The 24,704-nt window shown below is 40.3% G+C and overlaps 2 protein-coding genes and 1 long non-coding RNA gene across 3 annotated transcripts in view; 2 read left to right on the plus strand and 1 right to left on the minus strand.

Moving 5' to 3' along the window:
* The window catches only part of LOC138972688 (uncharacterized), a 68,751-nt gene that overhangs the window by 16,117 nt on the left and 27,930 nt on the right, over positions 1 to 24,704 (plus strand). The window contains exon 5 of the mRNA XM_070345338.1: positions 1,295 to 1,342. Coding sequence (XP_070201439.1) covers positions 1,295 to 1,342 — 48 coding nt within the window. The remainder of the gene's footprint in view (positions 1 to 1,294; positions 1,343 to 24,704) is intronic.
* LOC138972151 (uncharacterized) lies at positions 3,543 to 10,163 on the plus strand. Its single transcript, XR_011457463.1, has 3 exons — positions 3,543 to 3,632; positions 7,387 to 7,575; positions 8,548 to 10,163. It is a non-coding gene; the product is annotated as an uncharacterized lncRNA (long non-coding RNA).
* Positions 17,864 to 20,835, minus strand: LOC138972152 (uncharacterized). The gene is made up of 3 exons (XM_070344913.1): positions 20,574 to 20,835; positions 19,931 to 20,134; positions 17,864 to 19,166 (listed from the first exon to the last, which is right to left on the minus strand). Exons 1-3 carry the CDS (start codon positions 20,668 to 20,670, stop codon positions 18,628 to 18,630), a joined length of 840 nt encoding a protein of 279 aa, XP_070201014.1. The 5' UTR covers positions 20,671 to 20,835; the 3' UTR covers positions 17,864 to 18,627.

Here is a 24,704-nt window from a genome sequence, read left to right on the forward strand (position 1 = left end):
ATAGACATTAAACAAATTCATGTTAGTGAAACTAGTACACATATTGCATCAATCTTTAGTTGAAATCGCAGGTACTTGCATGTTTCAGGTGCAAGAGATTCGACCTGATGAACTGGTGGTAACGTTCCTTCGAAGGAAACCGGAGGGGAACTACTATTGCTTTCCAGGGATCGATGATATTTCCTTAGTCCCTACATCTGATGCAACCATGATTCGTGACCCCACCTTCAATGCCAGGGGGCATTATTTCTTTTAAAATAAATTAATTAACTGCAAGTGGCAACTGTTCTATATGTAACCAATGCCTTTGATTTATTGTCTTAACAATTGAATGAACCACTTTTGAACATTTGCATTCTTCATGTCAAACCTTATAATACATGTCTGGTTGTTCGTTTCCGAGTTACGTCGGTGATGAACTTTTCATTAATGTTTCTCTTTTTTTGGGCAAAGTTTGCTTGATTTTGTCCAGCTTTTTTTCTTTCTGTTCCTGTTTTAGTGTTTGGCATTTTACCTAAGAAGAATCTGGTTGCAAAATCAGCTTCATTTAGTAAAGTTTGTGGGAAAAGGCATAACCGTTTCTTTGTTACAAAAGTGATGTTTCCATGTTACATCGGTGACCATTTTGCATTCTTTTGGGGTAACTTTCTAACATTTTGTCTTAGAGCAACAAATCTTTGTATATATGCTATTGTGAAGGTTAAATGTCAATAAGACTGAATGAATGCCATGTATCAACATGTTCTGATCAGGATATCATTAATTAATTTTCATTTTTGTATTGAAATTTTGACGAATGCATGGAACTTTGAAAAAAACATTATTTTGTTGTTTGCATGTAGTCATTTCATATTGAACTCTATAATGGCTTGTGATTCAACAATAATAACTGAATAAAAGTCGTTTTCAGCCTTATAAATGCAGTTTTTTTGTCTTTTATTGTTTCCATGTTACACGGGTGATTTTGCACACATGGTCCAAATAATGCTCAATATATGGCAAACTAAAGGCAATGTTATATTTTTTCTTGTTTAAACTGAAAAGGTACACCCTGAGAAGTGTGTAAATAGTATTATCAAAGTTTTCTGGGAAGATTTTACTTTTGGTGATAATGTCACAAACAGAGGACGAGATTCTGAGACGCACCCAAATAATAATGACATTAGATATTTATAATAAAATGGTTGTGTTTGCTCAATGATAGCTCAGGAGAGAGATTTTAAGGTTGTGTTTGAAATTAGACATGGCAAGAGTTGCTGCAAAATACTGATCCTGTGTTTTTATGTCAACTAAGGTACCGCACAGGCTACCCAGCCGCCAATAGGAAGCAATGGAAATACAGGTAACTATATGCGAACATTGGGATGGATTAATGGACGATTTTCTTTAGAGTCTCAAACGTGTTTGCTGCCACTGGTTAGACAATGAAGAAAAAACAAAATGAAAACAGTTGCGAGAAGCGATATCAATTGAAACATTGAGTCTAGTCAATCTGACGGCCTGAAAACAAGGGATAGACACTCTTTTCAAAACGAAGAATCAGTCATCTCCGATATTACTGTAATTCTTGGTAAGCCGAATCCCGAAGTCTGAGACGGATTGAGCAGGTGTCTTCGGAGCATGCGAACACAGGACCAAATTCGTATAACCCGAGGTTTTTAAAAATGTTAAAGTAAACATGAAATATCTATATTTATCTTTATATTTTGGAAATTAAGAGAAATGACAATGCAAACATGTTTTGATTAGAATGTTAATGAGCAAACCCTTTGATTAAGTTCAAAGATTCCGAGCTGAAATGCAATCCAAACGTCTGGAGTGAGACAAACATTATGTGGCAAAATGTTTAATCAGCTTAATTAGAGTTAAGCTCTAGCTATAGGTCACCACGATGCGGTCTTAGCTTTCCTTTAAAGCCGAATATGACGTCATCAAATACCTGTATCGAAAACAAAAGGGGAAACAACTTGTCGGAGTATTATCTTGAAGAATACAGATGTAAAGCTTCATAAACACCTGTAGTTTTTCTTATATTGTTCTTCACACACACACACACACACACACACACACACACACGGGCTATAAGGCAAAAAAAAAAATTGTCTGTTTCTGGTAACATGGCTAAAAAAAAAATAGGGTCGGTAGGTCGGGATTTTTTTTTTTTTTTTTTTTTTTTTTTTAACCCCAAATGTAGACCAATAAAACTAACTTTAAAAATCGCGCAAAGAGACTGGATTCACTATACATAGAGACAAGACACTCAACACATTTACAAATCGTCAGCGGACTTTCGTTTTCACACGTTTTTGTTGTTCATTTTCTCACCCTGTCCTTTACCACAAAAACAAAAAAAACAAAAAAATTGGAGTTTGGAAAAAAAAAAGTTTAGGGTCGGCGCCGAAATTTCGGGTCGGTCGGGTGACCAGAAACAGACAATTTTTTGTTGTTGGGCTAAGTATAAGCCGAACACCGGCAGAAGGATGCATTCGCTCCTAGTAGCTGAACACGGCACCACACTTGCTTTGCTGTCTACGGGTTTCGGCTTCGGCCTCTATGTTTTCTTGCATTGTCTTCTTGAATAAAAAGTTGAAACAAGACTCTTGGACTTGGGCTTCGTGTCTACTACCCTTCCACTCCTCCACTACATTTACACATACGCACACACACACACAGACAGATATACAGATATACACACACACACGTACATCATCGCCTCGTCTTTCTTCTCAATCTATTTAAAAACATATTATAAATCCTGACTCAATGTTAAATGCAGTAAGGTTAGTTAACATGACCAGGGAAACATCCCATGCGGTTCAATTGTCTGTAAGCTGTTTCAAATTCAAATACACATCAGTGTTAACGATACAGAAACAGATGTGATGATTGTTGTCACATTCAATCAATATGTGACTGAATGTATTGCGGGAGGTTTGGAATCAAGATGGAGGTCAGGGATGGCTTTTCCTTCAGTTTCAAAACTACCTGTTTTCTCTGCACAGGTTGGCGCGACTGGCACACAGGTGTGGTCGTGGCCGTTCTACTCATTGCAACTGGGTTAATTATCGCAGCTGTTTGGGTCAGGTAAGTTGTCACTGGTCTTGGCTTTGTTACTGTTTCGGTCAAATTGGCTCATTCTCTACAAATATCGCCAACCCCAATCAATACACGCATCTGTCGAATTATTAGAATTGGAGAATTCGGCTTAGTGACCCCCTTTGGGGTTTTAAACCTCTACATATTTAACTAGTGGGCTGGAGATAGCACTCATCCGGAATGCCTGTCGCCTGATTAAGAACTGTTTTACGCTATTGTGCCTCTTTTAGTGTGTCTAGTTCGACCACTGCAAAGAGCAATTGATTGACATTCTAGTGAAAGTTAAGTGTTGTTATTTGACTGACAACTTCCTTTTCATAAACGTTTGCAGTTTGTCTAATTCGTATAATTTCCAAAAGCTACAGACAAAGACAATTACAATCACAACTGACGTTACACATGCACAGTTTCAAACTTGAGCAAACAAAGGATATATATTTCAACGAGTTGGTTTCAGGCGCAAACGCAGTCGAGGGCGAGCGAGTAAGCCCAAGCAAAAGGACAACACCGACAATGAAGAATCTGCGGAGACTAAGGTGAATACATTTTATCATTTCTGAATTTCTTACTCTCTGTGGCAGAGATGGGGGAGGGGGGAGAAAGGCACAGAAAGGAGAGAAAAGAGGTCGAGAGAGGGAGAGGGATACAGGCAGTATGTCTACGTGCGCGATGTGTGTGTGTGTGTGTGTGTGTGTGTCTGTGTGTGTGTGTGTGTGTGCGTGCGTGTGTGTGTGTCTGTGTGTGTATCTGTGTGTGTGTATCTGTGTGTGTGTGTGTGTGTGTGTGTGTGTGTGTCTGTGTGTGTGTGTGTGTGTGTCTGTTTATGTATGGTTGCATTGTATTTCTTATCATTTCCTGAATTCAAAATTATGTAGATATGATGTGTAAACTCTGAAAATGTGCCCAGAATAAAACAAAATCGATTCTGTGACGGCAATAGGAAAGGGTTAGATGAAAAAAACACTTGTGGGAATTGATAGATCAAATTTCATTGGATAAGGACTTTTCCTTTTTGCATTTTGTTGCCTTCCTTGTGTGTGTTTTGTTATGTATCTGCTTTTTACATTTCTTCATTATTTCACTAAATGTATTACCTGAGAAACAGAGATATGGTTAGCCGAGGTTATTTCAATGTAGTCTCGCCGATGACTGGTTTTTGAAGTTGATCTTTTAGTTTGATGCCTACAGATTGATTAAATGTTCTTATATCGCTTCACGCGACTTGTTTTTACTTTATAAAGGCATTTTATTTAGTGAACCACTCCACCTTACCCCGAAAATGATCCTTATTCCTCTTACAAATTGTCAATCACTAACATTGTTTTTAATCTTGTCGTTCCTCTGAAGGACATGTTAAGTGAGGAGTTCTTCATGGCTCAGTCCATGGACCACTCCTCTTTTCTATTTACATAAACGATCTGCCTTACAAACATTAAAACAAGATTGTTAAGTATAAAACGATATTTTCCTTGATGATGCGCCATTGTACGCATCTGGTAATAATATTTCATCTGTTGAAACGTCACTTTCAAAAAGCATCGATGGAGAGTCTGATTGGTGTAAAACAAACTCCACCATTATTCACCCAGATAAGACCAAAAGTATGGTGATCACCACAGGACAAAAACAACAACTTGCACTTTTAATTCTGAATATCACCTTGAGCACCACACCAATTGAACCAGTTAACAAACACATGGTTCTAGGCGTTATACTCGATTCAAAACTGAAACGGCGAATTCACCTCAGTTAACTTAAAAACGTTATCGAGAAATCTATTCTTACAGTCGCAATTGAACAAGTATGCAGACATTTTAACACTCAGGTAATATCACGCACACACAATGCCCCACATTACTTCTCAACGTTATGGTATTGTTACAGTGATGTATATATGAAGAAGCTAAACTCTCTTTATCGCCGTAATTAAAACTCATTTCACAGGATTCCAAAGTTCCATCTGATGAAAAATGTCAGTTACTTGATATCGTATCACTTTAGTCACAGTTGAAATTGAATAAGGCAGTATTGATGTTTAAGATATATCACAAGGAGGCTCTTCCTTACAATCTCTGAATAAAAAGTCAAAGATAGGTCTAGTTTCAGTACAGCTCTTCTGCCTTTCCCACACATTGACTTATGGAAAGGTATGTTGTTGGAACGTGTAATTATTGACAAAATAAACGATACGTTCACGGATCTTTGACCCGGCGGTCTTTTAAGTGGATGCATACAGACAAACACTTGTTATACAGAAAATACACTTATCTGAAAAATTGTCTAGCATCTACTCGCTTAGACAACACAAGCGAAGCAATCATGTTTTTCATCAAAATGTGTGTAGTCCTATTTTGCGGCAACGCTTTACGAATCAAAAAAACAATTAAGCCTATCTTGATAAATCAGAAGTGGAACTCGACGTGACCAGATTTCATTGAGAAAAGAAAGTGGGTTTACGTAGGTTTCAATATGTTTCTTTGCTTGTCTTTCTGTCTGCACTCAGATCTCTAGACATTAACGAACCACGTGGGATGAAACTTTGAAGTTTGCTAGTGAAGCGGCACACGGTGGTAGTAAAATACTTGGTTCCTGGCTTTAACGGATAAGAGGATAAACCAAGCACATTTTGTAGTATCTAATAAGCATGGTATATGCATCAGCAATAGCGGATCATAACTAAGAATGATAACCCTACCGTTTTGATGTGAAAAAGTACGACTGAATAAAACGCAGAAGGGCAAAGTGACATACGAAGGTGTCCTGACCACCTGAGGGTCAGCGCTTGTGTTTAATGCTCACAAGATTCTTCCTTACATAGCAGTTTCAGACAGTCCTGGGAGGATCAAAACAAATGCATATTGCAAAACAACATTGTTTATTATCAGTCTATCTTCATATGAAACGAAAATGGTTATTATCAGTCTATCTACTTATATGTTTTAATAAAAACCAAAACAAAAATAAACAAGCAAACAAAAAATACCAAATTGGTAACGCATACCTGTCAAGTCTTAGGTTTTTCGCGTAATTCTTATGGAATTTTGATGTTTTTCAAGTCTTACGGCGTATGCCGAAGATCTTACGGTTTTTACAAAACAATTTGGTCAAATAAAAAAAAAGATCGCAAAGGTTCGTTCGAGAACAAAGTTTCAGCTAAAAAAATCTCGCGGTAACTGAGCCGGCGGAAGTACAAGGCAACGCGCATGTGCACACCGTCAGCGCGATCTGACTGAGTATACTGTGCGACAACGCTTGACCACACGCGACCTCAAATTAAAGCAGTTACATGTACTATTGTGTTGTTCTCGGTATCTCCAAGGTATTTTCTCACGTTGTACGAAGTTTTAAGCCATAGAAATGAAACTAAGGGAGTTGTGATGCATTTTCCAAGAGCTAGCGATCGAAAGTAGTAAGCCGGATTTCTGTCACATCCGAACACGCGCGACCTCAAACTACATGTCATATGTTTTGTTGTTCTAGTATCTACACAGTATTTTCTCACGATGTACCTAGTGTGAGGCCATATAAAATAAGGGCGTTATGATGCATTTTCCAAGAGGTAGAGAGCGAAAGTTGACACCGGATGTCTGTCACAACCGATCATATACGACTTGTTTTTAAAACATGCGCGACCTCAAACTAAAGCATTTACATGTCATATTTTTGTTGATCTGGTATTTGTCCTTGATTGTTGAGACACACACTGATGAGTTTCTGGCTTGTAATTTGTGTTTTACATGTTCTGTTTGAATAAAATGTTCTCTTTTGTGGTGGGGGTTTCCATTCATGATTCACTGATTGAATCACTGTGCTCAATGAATGAATGTTGTTAATACACACTTGTCTTGTGCCTTTACTATCAAGTGGTGTTTTTGTGCATTCTGGTAAAACATTTGTGAGGGGTGTAAATCACTAAATGTGTGTCTGGTTGGAAGTGTACTGTCTTTGTACAATTTAGGTGATTCTCGGTACAATAAATTTACATTTAAACATGCTTTGCATTTCAAAATTACAGAAAACAGTGCAGTTCAGTGTTGAGAAAATTGTGTTTTTCTTATGTGTGATATAAGGCTGATTTCTTGTTTTTGTGTGTGTGTGTGTGTGTGTGTGTGTGCATGTATTTAGTTCTTGTGGTGATTAATCTAACAACTTTTTGCACCTTGTCTTATGCTTTTTGGTGAAAACTTATGATTTTGTTAGCAAAATCTTATGGTGAGCGTCCACAAGAGCTTGACACTGGTATGCTAAAGCAGAACCAGTGCCCTAGAAAATGATAATTGCTGCTTGCAGAATCTGAATCAACCAGGCCAGGGTGCGGAGCTAGAACCTTCGGCTGTCATTACAAGCGCAGGCGCCTCTGATCAAGTTGATGGGTTGCCTGATTGGTGTGAGTGCGGACTCTGCCGCCAAATGCCCGAAGAGTACGAGAGACTCTGCTGCAGAAAAAAGCCATATGGCATATGCCTGTCAACCTCCCAAGTAAGCGTGTGTGCGTGTGTATGTTTGTATGTTTGTGTGTGTGTGTGTGTGTGTGTGTGTGTGTGTGTGTGTGTGTGTGTGTGTGTGTGTGTGTGTAGAGCGATTCAGAGAAAACTACTGGACCGATCTTCGTGAAACTTGACATGAGAGATTCTGAGTATGGTATCTCCAGACGTTTTTTTTATTTTTTTGATAAATGTCTTTGATGACGTCATATCCGGCTTTTCGTGAAAGTTGAGGCGGCACTGTCACGCTCTCATTTTTCAACCAAATTGGTTGAAATTTTGGTCAAGTAAATAATCTTCGACGAAGCCCGGACTTTGGTATTGCATTTCAGCTTGGAGGCTTAACATTTAATTAATGAGTTTGCTAATTAAAGTTGTTATTAAAATCGATTTTTTGCAAACAGGTTTAAAATTGATTGCATCGTATTTTTCATCACATTCTGAATCTAAAAATATGTCATGTTTACTCTTAAAATGTGATCACAATTAACGAAAATAGATTAATTAGTCTTACGATTAAAATGTAAGAAATCGATCCAAAAATGATTTCATCTTATTCTTTATCATTTCCTGATTCCAAAAACATATAGATATGATAGGTTGTATTTAAAACAAGCTCAGAAAGTTAACAAGAATACAGAAAAGCGCGCTTTCCTGCTTAGCACAATACGCTACCGCGCTAATCTGGCGTGTCAATATCACTACGTTTTGCACGTGGAAGGTGAACGATTTCCTTCAAGCGGGGATTGACGAATCTGTACTGTCTTGGTGAAAAAATACAGTGCCTTCAGTTTCATTCCGTAAGTTCGACAGCTTGACTAAATGTAGTAATTTCGCCTTACGTGACTTGTTTTCTTTTTCTTTTCACTACATGTAACGTTTTGTTGTGTCAATAAACAAACGTTCCAATTGCCTATCATTTTAGGTTTTTGATTCTATTTTTCTTTACTCATCTCTCTGTCTTCAGGCATTCAAAGATAAAGTTCTGGATAGAGCCATGGCGTGGGAGCCCCAACAGCTACTGCACAATGATGAGAACGAAACAAAAAGGAAACAAGCGTACACCTGGTTTACTGAATGGATACATGGAAATTTAAGCAGAAGCGTGAAGGCCCCCGTGTACAGCTGTTGCATTTGGGCAGTTAGGGACCTGATGCCTGACAGAAATGGGAAGTACACAGGCTTTGTTAAGGGTACTATGATATGCTTTGAAACGGAGGATTTTATAGCAACATGGGGCAAACACAAGACTTAGTATGTGAATGTGTGCGGGAGGGGGGTCGTGTGTGTGTGTGTGTGTGTAGTGTGTGTGTGTGTGTGTGCGCGTGTGTGTGTGTAGTGTGTGTGCGTGTGTGTGTGTGTGTGTGTGTGTGTGTGTGTGTGTGTGTGTGTGTGTGTTTATTTTTAGGGATAGCACTGCACATATGTACATAGTGAGAATTGTTCAACATTTTGTCCATCGAGACTTTATGAAATCTGAACATGTATTACTATTGCGTTTTTTGTGGTTTTGTGTTTGTTTTTGTTTTTGTTTGCATGTTCGTTGCACTGAAGTAACCAATGCTGAGAAAGGTGGACCAAGAGATTCATCTAAGATATAATGACATACAATATAAATTATATTGCTGTGCGTATGCGTTGTAACGTTTTGTAATTTCAAATTATTGAATAAAAGTTTCTTCATAGTTTTCGTCGGTAAAATGAAAGTTGTCAGATATGCTGTTGATGAACAACAAAGCTAAGCCAGCTAAGGTGTCCATTTCTTATTTGTTATTATTATTACACTCTTATTCTGTGGTTTCTCAAAATGTCAGATAATTGCTGTCACGGCTTGAATTATTATGCTTGTACCAGAAGAATGAGGGCGATGGCCCTCTCTCTGGAAAAAAGGCGGTATTTTATATTCAAGGTCATCTACCAGTAAAACCATTTACTGCAATAAAACTCATTTACGTTTTACTGCAGTAAAACCGACTGTTGGGGCGGATGATGACATTATTCAGTTTTACTGCAGTAAATCTGAATAATGTCATCATCCGCCAAGGATACTTTATCAAGTCAACACATTCCCGTGTAACTCTCATGGAAACCAGCACTAAAAATATAAGGAAAAGGCAAGTATAAAGGCGGTATTTCACTGAATGAGACACAGTTATCGTCTCGCGCATACATTTATTCACAGGTATCTTTATATATTTTGCACCTACGCTTAGAGCAGGCATTTTTCTATGTATCAACGTACATGTTAAGTCCATTACCCTTCAACCTTACCTGTAATAGTGCCTCTCAAAAGGCTTTTGTGACATAATTTTGACTTACAAAATTAGGGGGTGTACTTCGGAACTTGGTGTTTATGCGATATCTCATCAGAGGTACTTGCAACTAAACGCCCAATGAATGCACTTTTCTCTGATATGCTATTAGAGTGTGGCTTACAAAACGTCCTTGATGAGATTTGACATTATCAAGTCCCACATCATATCATCCCTCGGCACTACCTGCCCCGATGGAATTAACATCCGCCGTTAATTCATTCATCTAAACCTTCCCCCTGCTGTTCCACCTTGTGTGTGTGTGTGTGTGTGTGTGTGGTTGTGTGTGCGCGTGTGTGTGTGTGTGTGTGTGTGCGCGCACGGGTACGTGAGTTTTCTCTTTCGTTCCCATTCATCCCCCCCCCCCCCCCCAACATTTTGTTTGGTCTACAGACCTCAAAACTGCCGCTTTTCAACTCTGACTTTTTCTTGCCTGTGTTATTGTTGGCTTCCCCTCGAGTAGCTTCCCTTGCTTCTCTGTCTGTCATTTGTTACATTTAGTCAAGTTTTGACTAAATGTTTTAACGTAGAGGGGGGAATCGAGACGAGGGTCGTGGTGTATGCGTGTGTGTGTGTGTGTCTGTGTGTGTGTGTGTGTGTGTGTGTGTGTGTGTGTGTGTGTGTAGAGCGATTCAGACTAAACTACTGGACCGATCTTTATGAAATTTGACATGAGAGTTCCTGGGTATAATATCCCCGGATGTTTTTTTCATTTTTTCGATAAATGTATGATGACGTCATATCCGGCTTTTTGTAAAAGTTGAGGCGGCACTGTCACACCCTCATTTTTCAATCAAATTGATTGAAATTTTGGCCAAGCAATCTTCGACGAAGGCCGGACTTCAGTATTGCATTTCAGCTTGGTGGCTTAAAAATTAATTAATGACTTTGGTCATTAAAAATCTGAAAATTGTAAAAAAAAAAAAATTATAAAACGATCCAAATTTACGTTCATGTTATTCTTCATCATTTTCTGATTCCAAAAACATATAAATATGTTATATTTGGATTAAAAACAAGCTCTGAAAATTAAAAATATAAAAATTATTATCAAAATTAAATTGTCGAAATCAATTTAAAAACACTTTCATCTTATTGCTTGTCGGTTCCTGATTCCAAAAACATATAGATATGATATGTTTGGATTAAAAACACGCTCAGAAAGTTAAAACGAAGAGAGGTACAGAAAAGCGTGCTATCCTTCTCAGCGCAACTACTACCCCGCTCTTCTTGTCAATTTCACTGCCTTTGCCGTGAGCGGTGGACTGACGATGCTACGAGTATACGGTCTTGCTGAAAAATGGCATTGCGTTCAGTTTCATTCTGTGAGTTCGACAGCTACTTGACTAAATATTGTATTTTCGCCTTACGCGACTTGTGTGTTTTTGTGCCTGAAGAAGACCCTTAGGTCGAAACGTCGCTGTTATTCGTTCCGTGTTCGTCATTTTAACGTGAGTACATTGCTTTTTGGTCTCTTTATTATCCAGAAAAGTGAAAATGACGTGACGTAACACAATTTCAGAAATGCATATGTTGCACGCAAACAATCTTTTTCCTTGCTGTTTAACACCTTCCAATTACTTGATAGTTTACTCAGAAATATCTACTCTGCTGTCTGCGGTTAAGCTGATATTGCCGTTTTTGGGCAACAAAGTGGTTTTTTCTGAAGTTCATTTTTCAAAATATCTGAGCTTCTTTGTCTTAAAATTACGTATAGCTGCTGCCATTTTTGGGTACATAGATACAGGTGTAGGTGGTTTCGGAGACTATATGCATTTGTCTGTCAAATAAAACCAAATTTGCCCGGGAGTACCTCATGCACTTGTGGTGACTGTTATATAAAGTGGCCTCAGTGTTAAGATAAAAACTTCTTTTTTTTAAAGAAAATGTGAGCTTTATCACAGTGGTATGAATGCATCTTTGATACCAATGATGGATATGTTATGGTCTATACCACATCTAAGAAGGAGTAAACATTGTAATCCTCTTTAAAATGTGACCCTCCACCACGAAATGAGTCGCATGTCACCTCGCGCGGTTCTGCGCTAGGCTTAATAAAAGTCCGGGGAGTGTCTGGTAACAGTGTGAGGGTCACCTTAGTCACAGGCTTATAACTCAAACAGTTTTCGCTTTTTTCTAAAACGGTTTTCACCACTGGATAGAGCATAAAAAACTCTTTAGGAAAATGTAAAAATATGAAAATCATGCAAAGGTGACATGCGACTCATTCCGTGGTGGAGGGTCACAAATTATCTATCATGGAGAAAATAATGTAGTTTGTATGATTTACTTGTTTGAAATAAAGGAATATCTTAATTAGGCATATACTTCTTTCAGTGTGTGGCGATAACTGTGGTGGCGATGTGTGTGTATATATATAACGTGATATAAACACATTTTGAGTGCACATGTTGGCAATTTTAGTAGCCCTAGCTCTCATTTCAATTTTCTATTTCGTTGCTTCAACAACTAAGAGCAGCTCGTCATGCTCATAAGGACAATACCTATCTCAGTGTTAGGCATTGCTGTAGTAAAATACAGGGGAAGCTACTGGAAGGGTATATATTATGTGTTAGAAAGTACAAACTCTCAGACCATCAAAAACCATTGCCACGGTAACGTAAACAAAACTGCCGATCTCGTTTCTTGAGTTAGGCACTTTTTTTTAATGATATAAAAATATTTGTTTTGAAAATATGAAAGTAAACTTGGCCAAAACATTATTGCAACAACTTTCGCACGCTAACAAAAGCGGTAAAACGCAATCTATTTTAGTTCAACTTTATATGCTGGAAAAGGTAATTATGTCCACCGTTTATATCATTTGTCCGACCGGTGGTAATTTGTATAGGCATCCCGTTACAGCCTGTCAAACAAGGTCACCCCTAAAATCGATCTGACAAAAACCATAGCCCCGTGTTTTAAAATCTGCAAAAAATCAGAATGTGCACTTACCAAACACTTATGACTACCGTTAGAAATGCCATACGATTTCCAGTTCAAAGCATTTTGTTTGATGCATCTTACTTCTCTAGTCTTTGTGTGGCCTTTTGACAAAGGCGGTAGGGGTCAACCGTTTCAGAGGCCAAAAAAGGCACGTTTTGCGGCCATTTTTGAGGGGGTCCTCCACTGAAAGAGCCATAGCTGCTCAAGTTCTCAATGAATTCAATTGCTTTAGAAATTTCAGAAGTTATGACCAAAAGGCTGACCAAAATCTGTGTTGATTTTGGTGAACGTGTATACTAAGCGTGTCTTATTACGCAACGCTTCCGAAAGACCTAAACAAATATTCGTATTAATTCAGGGGAAAAAAAATCGTGACATTGCATGCTAAGAAAAAAATGGTAGGGGCAACTGGTGCAATAATTTTTTGGCCAAGTTTATATAAAAGCTCTTTGTGAGTTGTTATGCAGTTTTTTTGATTGAAAATGTTGCTGTCAGCTCTTTATCTCACGTGTATCCAGCTGTCACCGCTCGAAACAGGCAGTTTGCAACTTATAACTAAACTTAGATAGGCAGATTGTATAGAAACCAAAGAAAGTTTGTTTGCGTTTTTCTCAAAACATCAAATAATGACATCTTATTGGCGTGACTTGTTTCTGATACTTCGAAATTATTGTTCTTACTCTTCACTGACAGTTATAGGAGAGTCCAATGAAAATTCTCTTCTATGCAGACAGCCTACTGCAGAAAAATTAATGTGGTTTTCTCTTTTGCATAGAAGTTTGAGAATTCTTCTCCGTTTTTTGCCAAGAGAATGCATAATGAGAGCTTCTTAGCTCAAAACCGGTAGCAGTCTTGGTTGAACAAAAAACGGACCTTTTCAGGTTTAGGTTCAGCACTCTATGAGAATGCCCTTTTAAAACTCGGGTTATTCTTGTTCAGTCAGTGTTGCAATCGGTGCCTAGAAAGAAAAAAACAACTCTAGCTCTAGCTTTAGGGAACGAACGGACTTTAAGAGACGATTTTGTGCGACCTTACATATCACAGATTGACACAGACCTAGTGCGGCTACAACGATGTTAGCAAACACATTCTGGATGCGGATGTTATTGAATACTTTTTGATGAAGGATGGCGTCCGACACTTTTGTGCCCCTTTGGACTTACCTTGACAATGTTGGTGAAAAACAATCCTTTGACTGTGTCATTACTTTAAAAACTTCCGGTAGACCAAGGTCACACTCTTCCAATGAACAGCAACGGTGACGACACATTCAAAATTGTCACCTCTCACATTTTGCATCAAACATTGTCGTTCCGTTTCAATTTCTTAAAAACAAATGTATTGCTGTTCCCGTAATCGTGGGGACAATGCACACGCCGTCGTGTTTACGAATAAATGCTCAGAAAGGTTGCTAACAATTTTAGCTATGTGCAGTCAGCTGGTTATGCATATTATGTGGGCTTGTCTGTCTGTCTGTCCGTCTGTCCGGGCGCTTTGTGTCTGGCCCACCAGATTGTCATAATCTAGCTAGTGAATATAATTTTGCATACCTGAAGGCGTGTCCTTCAAACCTATAATGGGGCACGCCAGAAGGTGGTACATTGCATGTATTTATATTGACTGACAGGAAATGTTTATTCGCAGCTCAACCCTTGGCTTGCACATCGTATCAAATTGTGGACATTCAGCACAGGCGTATATTGTAAACAATGTTATCTGTGTGTGTCTAATTCGGCCGTGTTATGCTTTTTTGCTCTGACTGTCTGCCTAACTCTGTCTATCTCGCCCACTCTGGTATGACCTCACACACACACACACACACACACACACACACTCACACTCACACACACACACACACACACACACACACACACGAATGCGCGCGCATTTATACTGATGTATCGTGAATAAATTAATAAACTCGGTTGCTCGATCTTTTCCACCTTTTTGTGTCACTGCCTAGCTTTGATTATTGGTTATGTGTGTGTGTGTGTGTGTGTGTGTGTGTGTGTGTGTGTGTGTGTGTGTGCCACGGTGTGTGTGTGTGTGTGTGTGTGTGTGTGTGTGTGTGTGTGTGGGTTTGTGCGGTGTGTGTTGGTTTTGTTTTTTATCATGTTAAAAAAATTGTTGACAAAAGCTCTCTCTGTGAACGAAAGTGACTGGCCGTTCAAGCAACCATGGCACCGCTTCCACATGCACAGCAGATCATTCACCGCCAGGTGTCAACATGGAAAAGACGCGGAAAATGCACCATGCACACCATCGGGCACAAGCAAATCCCGGGATACTGAAGCGACGTTAGTAGATCACAGGCGCCTGACGTGCATAGCGGAAGGAAGAGGCCATGCGAGAGGTGTGCGCGATAGAGTGTATTAACTTGAATTAATGAGGTTAAATGTTGTTGGGTTTTACCGTTTATTGTATTTGCCTTTGGTTGTTGTCATCCACAATGTGATTAATACGATTGATACAAACACGTATTGAATTGAATTGTATTGTATTTATTCCCCCCTCTGCTTCTTTACCTCTGTAAACTTGTAGGGGTAGTTATTTTTTGATAATGACCCAGCAACCAAACAAATAACGACCCAGCAACAGCCTGAATCCTCGATAGTGCAATGGGTCGAGAAGCTGTTCTGTTTCGGTACTACTTTTTGCGACTGAAAAGTTCCGAACGCTCTAATGTACGAAGTATACATCTCTGGAGCAAACAATACAAACATACCGCATTTAAATTAACAACTACAGGCCTGAACACATGAATCTCCATATAAAATCCATGAGTTCGGTTGTTTTCTGAATCTAGATCAGACGTTCATCACAAGCAATTTCCCAAGGCAAGTAACTCATACTTTGTCTAGCGACAAGAGTAGTTCCCCTTCTTTTCACTCAGTTTCTTCGACAACAGACTGCAATCCGACGGTCAGTTTTCAACAATATTTCATTTAATAAACAGATCACACGCAACCAAATGCACACATCTCATCAATTTAAACAACATAAAGCGGTTTCATACACTATTTTCCCCAGAAAACTTAACTTCATACAGTTTTTAACGTTGGAACACGGGTGCAAAAGTTCGTCTGCTAGTCCCATTTGACGAAAGAACATTATCCTAACCGATACCAAAACATATACAGAACACACAATATCTGCCTTTGCCGCCACAGCAGAATAACAGCATATCTGTGTACTTGATTTTAGTCCAAAATAGGAAAACTGACAAGAAGTGTTAACAGAATGGAATGATTTGCACGGAACTATACAACCGCGCATTAATCGATCGCCTACGCAGGTTGACTGGTTGAGTGAATCGAATAGGATTCGATCAAACTTTCGCAAAAAACCTCCTCTTTTCTTTGAATAACTGAAGAAAGGAGGAATAAAGAGGTTACACACCTCGTCTCAGTGATTATAAAAAATAATGGTCTCAGTTCGCGGTCATGAAAAAGCTCGCTAAAGCTCGCATTTTTCATGATCCGCTAACTTCGACCATTATTTTTGATAATCACTGAGACTCGGCATGTAACCTCTACATATCCCACGACCTTCCTTCTTATCCCTGTTATTCTAGTGAGCAAATATAGCGCGTTATTTGCTCAGTATAGGCCTAAACTTCGGCCATGACCAGGGAAAATAACCTGCGCAGCCGCAGTAAAGAAGAACAAGTCGCGTGAAGCGAAAAAAACCATTTAGTCAAGCTGTCGGCATCAAAGTAACAGATTAACACTAAAAACAGTCATCGCCGAGACTATATTAAGATAGTCTCGACTGGCACATAAAAAACCCTGGACGGGTCACGCTCGTCTCCGCGTAGCGCGCGAACGTAGTACTTACTTAAACCTATTTTCTGTAATTTTGAGCACATTTGTATAGTTAACATGGCATATGTATATGTTTTTGAAATCAGGAGCAAGTGATGAATACTATGCAATCATTTTTAAATCTATTATTGAAAATTTGATTTTAATGAAAACTTTAATGAGCACACTAATAAACTAATTTGTACGCTGCCAAGCTGAAATTCAATCCGATAGTCCGGACTTCGTCGAAGATTGCTTGACCAAAATTTCAATCAATTTGATTTAAAAATGAGGGCGTGACAGTGCGGCCTCGACTTTCACAAAAAGCCGGAAGTGACGTCATCAACGACATTTATCGAAAAAAGAAAAAACCGCTCTAAGGATATCATACCCAGGAACTCTCATGTACAATGTCGTGAAGATCGGTCCAGTAGTTTTCTCTGAATCGCTCTATACACACACACATACACACGCACACACACACACACACACACACACACCACGACCCTCGTCTCGATTCCCCGTCTATGTTAAAAAATTTAGTCAAAACTTGACTAAACTTAACGTAAAAAGGAAATCTTGAATGAAATTATGACGTTTCGAATGGGACCCAGGCAAATTTGACCTCTTGATTCCGACCATGAACCCTTCTGTTCACAATCTGGTGGTGATGGAAGGTCGTACCGATTCATAGTTGTATTCTACAAATTGGGACCTCATCTGTGTTCCGATCGTCGAGCAATGCATGGTAGCTTTTATTTCAAAGCCTTATGGCTCGTTTGGACATACATTAAACAGATCAAATTAACTGTAGCGAACTGCAAACACAATAGTCATTGCCTCCTTGATGGGTGGTGTGGGTTTTTTTACACACATTTCTTGTACACGCTGATTTGTCTCACAAAACCATCATCAACATGAACAAAGCGATTGCAGAAGCAAACTCTGTACCTACACGACTGAAACAAACAAGCGATTATTTCACAGCTGCAGTGCAAACAGAGAACAAAGAAGTTTTGGGTACTCACGCCGTGTCAAGTCTGATCACGGACCAGCCATTTGCACGACGGAATCGACCGAACGAAAACAAATGACCTCAAAATCTCTTTCGTTTTGCGTGTAACTTCGTCATGACGTCTTTTTATGACAGCATGTGCGTCAAATGCTTTTCGTTTCCGATGTGTCTGTCTTTCTCTTTTCATAACTCTGCCTTTAATTGTCATTTAAGACTCATAGGCCAAATGGCGGTAAAGCGGAACAAGCCACGCGAAAGTGGCAGCTAAACCCGTGTGTTGAAACAGCTAAAACACTCTTCTAGGATGCCGTTACAATGTTAACAAAAAAGTGAACAGAAGAAACAATGTTCAGTAGTGAAATGACAGCGGATTGAGCATTTAATCCGGTCAATGAAGGGACGATTGAAGCTTCTATACACTCCGTGGCAACCACCAGGGCTAGAATAGACAATGTTCGGCATAACTCTGTAGGGATTTGCAAGCGATGTGGAAGAGTTGCGCCCCTTTTCTTGTACAAACAGGACACACGCGGTCGACCAGTTAAAACTACGATCGCAGCAAATAACTGACTGCGATGTGTATGTTGTGTACTATCCACTCAATATGATGCCTTTTTCTCAACAACAACAAAATCTGCAGATCGGAGCCACGTTTCACTGGCGAAGCGCGCGTGTCGGTTTTCTAAACTCCCGTCACCTCGACCTCAAGCGAAACTCACGTGGTCTCGGGCAAAACACGTTGTCGGCTATCACTCGGTGCAGGTGATCAATCCCGCAACAGATCGTTAACTCTGATGAGTATATTGTCAAAAGAAATGGGGTCATATCTATCTGACACTGCATAACATACACGCGTGTAGTATACTCGTTATTCCAGTACCCGGTACTTCAAGACATAATTCATGTTCTCCAACACATTTACAATTGAATCCACCAGTTTCTGTCCTGTTTTCTGAGTTAGTTTTATCGTGTTACAGCAAGGTGTTTTGATACAATGCCGATGCATCTTCCGTCGCTGAAGGTATCAGTTGAAGATAATCTTCTGAGTGCGATGAATTCCTTTCTTCTGCTGCTGAGGATGTGGGGTGGAGATAATCATCTGTTTGGGATGAAGGCTGGATCTTTACTGATGAAGATTCTCTTGCTGAAGGTGTGGGAAGAAGATAATCATCTGTTTGAAATGAAGGCTGGACCTTTACTGATGTAGCCTCTCTTGCTGAAGGTGTGGGAAGAAGATAATCATCTGTTTGAAATGAAGGCTGGACCTTTACTGATGAAGATTCTCTTGCTGAAGGTGTGGGAAGAAGATAATCATCTGTTTGCGATGAAGGCTGGACCTTTACTGATGAAGATTCTCTTGCTGAAAGTGAGGGATGAAGGTAGTCATCTGGTTGCGATGAAGACTGGTCCTCTGCTGATGTAGCCTGTCTTACTGGAGGTGTGGGGTGAAAGGAGTTAGCTGACAGGTTTGATGTGCGAACATCGGGAGCAGATACACTGGCACGTACACCTGCAAAAATAGAAGGCGAGGTAAGATTAGAGAAATCGTATTTAACGAGGATAGTGACATAAGCACACATTTGTGTGTGTTTTTTTTATGGAGCCCTCGCCCAGCTGAAGAGTGAATTTTAAATCAAGAGAAGAATCGGGAGCAAAGAAATAAATCGGAGATTGGTTCGGAGACTGGTTCAGTAAGACTGTGTCGCGCTGTTATAACAGCCGTTGGCAGTGTATATGGTGGACCCTCACACTTAGAAAATAGTACTGGATTCTATACCTGGCAACCTTAATCACATTGTTATCATTTCCTTTTTCTCCACATAATCAATCCAGCTCTAACACGCACACTACTTCAGACACTCATAAACTCAGTTACTTTTCCCGAATATTTGGTTACCTCGATTTGTTTGTTTGTTTGTTTGCTTAACGCCAAGCCGACCACGAAGGGCCATATCAGGGCGTGCTGCTTTGACATTTAACGTGCGCCACACACAAGACAGAAGTCGCAGAACAGGCTTCATGTCTCACCCAGTCACATTATTCTGACACCGGACCAACCAGTCCTAGCACTAACCCCATAATGCCAGACGCCAGGCGGAGCAGCCACTAGATTGCCAATTTTAAAGTCTGACCCGGCCGGGGTTCGAGCCCACGACCTCCCGCTCACTGGGCGAACGCCTTACCACTAGGCCACCGTGTTGCGGGTTACCTCGATACATTAGAATGATACTACATAGCATGTCGATAAAACATTAATAAAATGCTGATAATTACCTCCCGCGCTCTCGTCCTCATCGTCATAGATTCGATCATAAATGCTTGACCCTTCGCTTCGATAGTGTCGTCCGCCTTTCGTCTCCGCCAGAGCAATTGGTGGCTGCAGATGAATATGGTGTTCCCTGGGTATGCCTGGTAGCAGTCGCTGTTGCTGTTGCAGCGATATAGGGAGCTGCTGCAAAAGCAGACCTCTCCGTTTTCCTGGAAACAAAATTGCAGAAAACATTGCCGACTCAAAATTAAAAAAATAAGACAGATGAGGTGCCAGACAGAGAGACAGTAATTGATAACGGTGAGACGAAGGCGGAAAGATAGACTGAGAATGGCAGAGAAAGACAGAGACAGAGGTAGACAGAATGAAACGCATACAGTAAAAATATAAGATAGACGGGCACACTGAACCAGGCAGACAGACGGGCACACTGAACCAGGCAGACAGACAAACAGACACGGACAGAAATTGCTAAACAGGAGGTTAACACGACCACTGGAAGTCAATCATGTTGTCACACAGACATGTATACATAGCCAGGTATATTCAGAAAGAAAAACATTACTAAGCGAGAGAGTCAATGGCATACAGAGAGACGGACAGACAGACTCACACACCGACAGCCAGACCGACACACAAAGTACCAACCTCTTCGTATAACAGCTACAATGATGATGACAAAGACGACGATGACAAGAACCACCACGCCATTGGAGAGCAGCGTGACGAACCCGTAGAAAGGCATCCCAGTCTCGCCTTTCCTTGCACCTTCTGTGGTAACGGTCTCTGGTGCTCTGGTGGAGCCACCAGCAACAATTGTCAATGCTGAAGTTTCTGACCTTGAAGGGCCCGTGGCTTCTCCGTCCGTCGCGTCCCTGCTTCCAGACTCCGAGGAGGTGGAGGTCTCTGTGAAAGGAACTGTTCATTGCCTAGTTTCAGTTCTCCTGCTTTTGGATTACTCTGAGCTGCTCTGACATGTCAGAATACATATGACTTAGGGGTCTTATCTGCTTGATGCTATTCTGGGCAGTGCCTTCATTTCTCCGTTTAACTTAGTTATATGTGCGTGACAAACAATTGCTGGAATAGTATAACACAACTTCTCATTCTGTGTTTAGTACAGTGGTTTAGCGGCCTTTGAATGTCACATTTGAACAAAATGAGGCTGAAGCACACATGGCATTGAGTGCTTCTCCCCCGCCACCACCACTACCACCACCACCACCACCACTACCACAACCACCACTACCACAACCACCACTACTACTACTACTACTACTACTACTACTACTACTACTACTACTACTAGTAGTACTACTACTACTACTACTACTACTACTACTACTACTACACATTAGGTTTCTCTCGAAAAAAAGCAGGATGGACTATTAGGCCGGCCAAGCTTAAAACCTTGACCCTTTCAAAATATGAGTTCTTGGGAGCTCTCTCTCTCTCTCTCTCTGTCTGTCTGTCTCTCTCTCTCTCTTTCTCTCTCTCTCTCTCTCTCTCTCTCTCTCTCTCTCTCTCTCTATCTCTCTCCATCTCTCTCTCTCTATCTCTCTCTCTCTCTCTCTCTCTCTCTCTCTCTCTCTCTCTCTCTCTCTCTCTCTCTCTCTCTCTCTCTCTCTCTCTCTCTCTCTCTCTCTCTCTCTCTCTCTTTCACCGGCTCAGTCTTTTCCATTGCGTACCTACCTCTCGTTGCGATGTATATGTTTTTTTCTCTGATCTGCCCTGATCGAGACGACCATGTCCACGTGCCAACAACGGACGGGTCAGCGGTCAGTACAAAGTGATACAGGCTGTCAGCATTCTTTGGACACTGGCACACAAGGTCATCGGGTGGGGCACAACTTGATTTGTATAAAGTAAAAAAGCAGACAAGTGCTTTCCCGCCATTTTTGCGAATTGTGAAATGCAACGCCTCGTCGTCACTACAGTTCAGGATGACTTTAAAGGCGATGTCAAGCTCGATGTTGTCAAACACGATGGTCCTGCTGTTGTCCAGTGTCGGAAATTCAAATTCGGCGCCTGTGAAAACAAAAATAAAAGACTCGTGAAGCGATATAAAACAAATTAAAAAGCATATTAGTCAACCTGTTTGCCTGAAACAAAACTATCAACACTAAAATCCCTAGAATAGTTATTGGCAAACCCAAACCGTAAGACCGAGACGGGTCGCGTTAGGCTCTACGTAGCATGTGAACAAAGATTTAATTTTCTTTAATTAATTTTAAGCCCATTTTTAGAGTAAACGTTACATCTATATGTTGTTGGATTCAGAATATGATAATTAATGAATCAGTTAACAAAATTAAAATGTCAATGAATACTTCGATTTTTAATTAACCCGTTGATTAATTAATGTTTGAGTTTTGAATTTAAAATGTAATCCCATATTCCGGACTTAGTCAAAGATTGCTTGATCGACCATCATTTCAATCGATTCAATCGACACACTGTTGCCTAATCTTAAAAAAAAGACTATGACGACAAAATAATGATCATCAAGATATTTATGTGTCAAGTTTCAAGGAGATTTCTTCAGTGGTTTTCTTGTTGATGTTTTGTGTGTGTGTGTGTGTGGGGGGGGTGCTCTACCCACGCACACTCACAAACACGCAAACACACATACGTACGCCACCACCCTCTTCTTAATTCTCAGTCTCTCTAAAAAAAAAATTGCTTTAAATACTTTAGTGAAAAAACACGTTGGCGGAATATAATACGCTTTGAAACGTAGCTGCCATATTGCCAGTGTGTTAACGGGACAATCTATCTTCACCGTGAAAACAGTTCTGCTCACCATCTCAGATCTGCCCTGACTTGTACATGGCATAAGAAAATTCCTCTCCTTAGGTACTTCTTCTTCTTCTTTTTCTTCAGCATTCCAGAATGTTCTGGTTGCGTGTGAGCTCGTTTGCCCATTTGGGTTCCCCACACTATACTCTGAGAGCATAGTCAGCTCACTCCGCTTTCGTTGAGTAGGCATGCTGGGTATTTTCGTGTTTCCATAACCCACCGAACTCTGACATGGATTACAGGATCTTTTCCGTGCGCACTTGCTCTTGTGCTTGCGTGTACACACGAAGGGGGTTAAGTCACTAGCAGGTCTGCACATAAGTTGACCTGGGAGATCGGAAAAATCTCCACTCTTCACCCACCAGGCGGCAGCGACCGGAATTCGAACTCACACCACGCCACTGCGCCCGTCTTAGGTACTCAAATTGAACTCTATGATGCATCCTGCATCTGCAGATTTGTTTGATGAATTAATTTAATACAAAGAAACCACCAGTGTCTGTTAAGAAATGAAGCAGTAAGGCTGCTGATTGTTGGTACATGTTCAAATGGAGGGATGGTCTTGCTTTATGATTGTGTGTTTGTTTGTTTGTTTGCTTAACGCCCAGCCGACCACGAAGGGCCATATCAGGGCGGTGCTGCTTTGACATATAACGTGCGCCACACACAAGACAGAAGTGGCAGCACAGGCTTCATGTCTCACCCAGTCACATTATTCTGACACAGGACCAACCAGTCCTAGCACTAACCCCATAATGCCAGACGCCAGGCGGAGCAGCCACTAGATTGCCAATTTTAAAGTCTTAGGTATGACCCAGCCGGGGTTCGAACCCACGACCTCCCGATCACGGGGCGGACGCCTTACCACTAGGCCAACCGTGCCGGTTTGCTTTATGATAGTCTAGTTAAATCTAAGATGATGACTCGAATTGCTTACATGCGCAGAACTGTCCCTTTAAATGAGCTGTACGAATATCGTATTCAGTGCCTTTAAATGAGCTGTACGAATATCGTATTCAGTGCCTTTAAATGAGCTGTACGAATATCGTATTCAGTGCCTTTAAATGAGCTGTACGAATATCGTATTCAGTGCCTTTAAATGAGCTGTACGAATATCGTATTCAGTGCCTTTAAATGAGCTGTACGAATATCGTATTCAGTGCCTTTAAATGAGCTGTACGAATATCGTATTCAGTGCCTTTAAATGAGCTGTACGAATATCGTATTCAGTGCCTTTAAATGAGCTGTACGAATATCGTATTCAGTGCCTTTAAATGAGCTGTACGAATATCGTATTCAGTGCCTTTAAATGAGCTGTACGAATATCGTATTCAGTGCCTTTAAATGAGCTGTACGAATATCGTATTCAGAAAACTAACCATCATACAACTTACCAAAAGCAGATTGAAAGAAAAGAAACCCAATCAATAACAACAACTAAAAGCAAAAACAACAGCAAAAACAGTATTTCTCAAACTGGATTTCAACAGTTCAGACGATGCAAACAAATCACAAAGAACAATACATTCAAAGTCTATTCGGAAGTAAAAGAATTGTGACTACGCAAGCAAGATGACATGCCCATAACAGCAGTATTCAATTAATTACTTCCTTATTCCACAGCACTCAAAGTCCTGAATGAATTAGGCAAACACAAAGTCACAGTGGAAATGACACAGGAAGCTACCACGACACAGTCTTCTGCTTCACACTGAAAGTAAAGCACCAAAAGCCCATGTATCCGCTCCGATGTTTGAAATCAAAATGATCCTCAAGTACATGTCATTCTAAGCGTTAAAATGGCTGAACAAATTTCTGCCCGTCCTGCTCTAGTCGAGAACTAAAGATTACATCGGGTTACCTACATCCTGCACATAACAGAAATAAATTGATAATTGATATAGTCCACAAACAACACTAAACAATCAATCGCAAATTAAAGTTCTGAGCAATGATAGAAGTCACAGTCTCAGCAAGAAA

The sequence above is a fragment of the Littorina saxatilis genome, linkage group LG8 (assembly GCF_037325665.1).
Source record: "Littorina saxatilis isolate snail1 linkage group LG8, US_GU_Lsax_2.0, whole genome shotgun sequence".
Lineage (NCBI taxonomy): Eukaryota > Metazoa > Mollusca > Gastropoda > Littorinimorpha > Littorinidae > Littorina > Littorina saxatilis.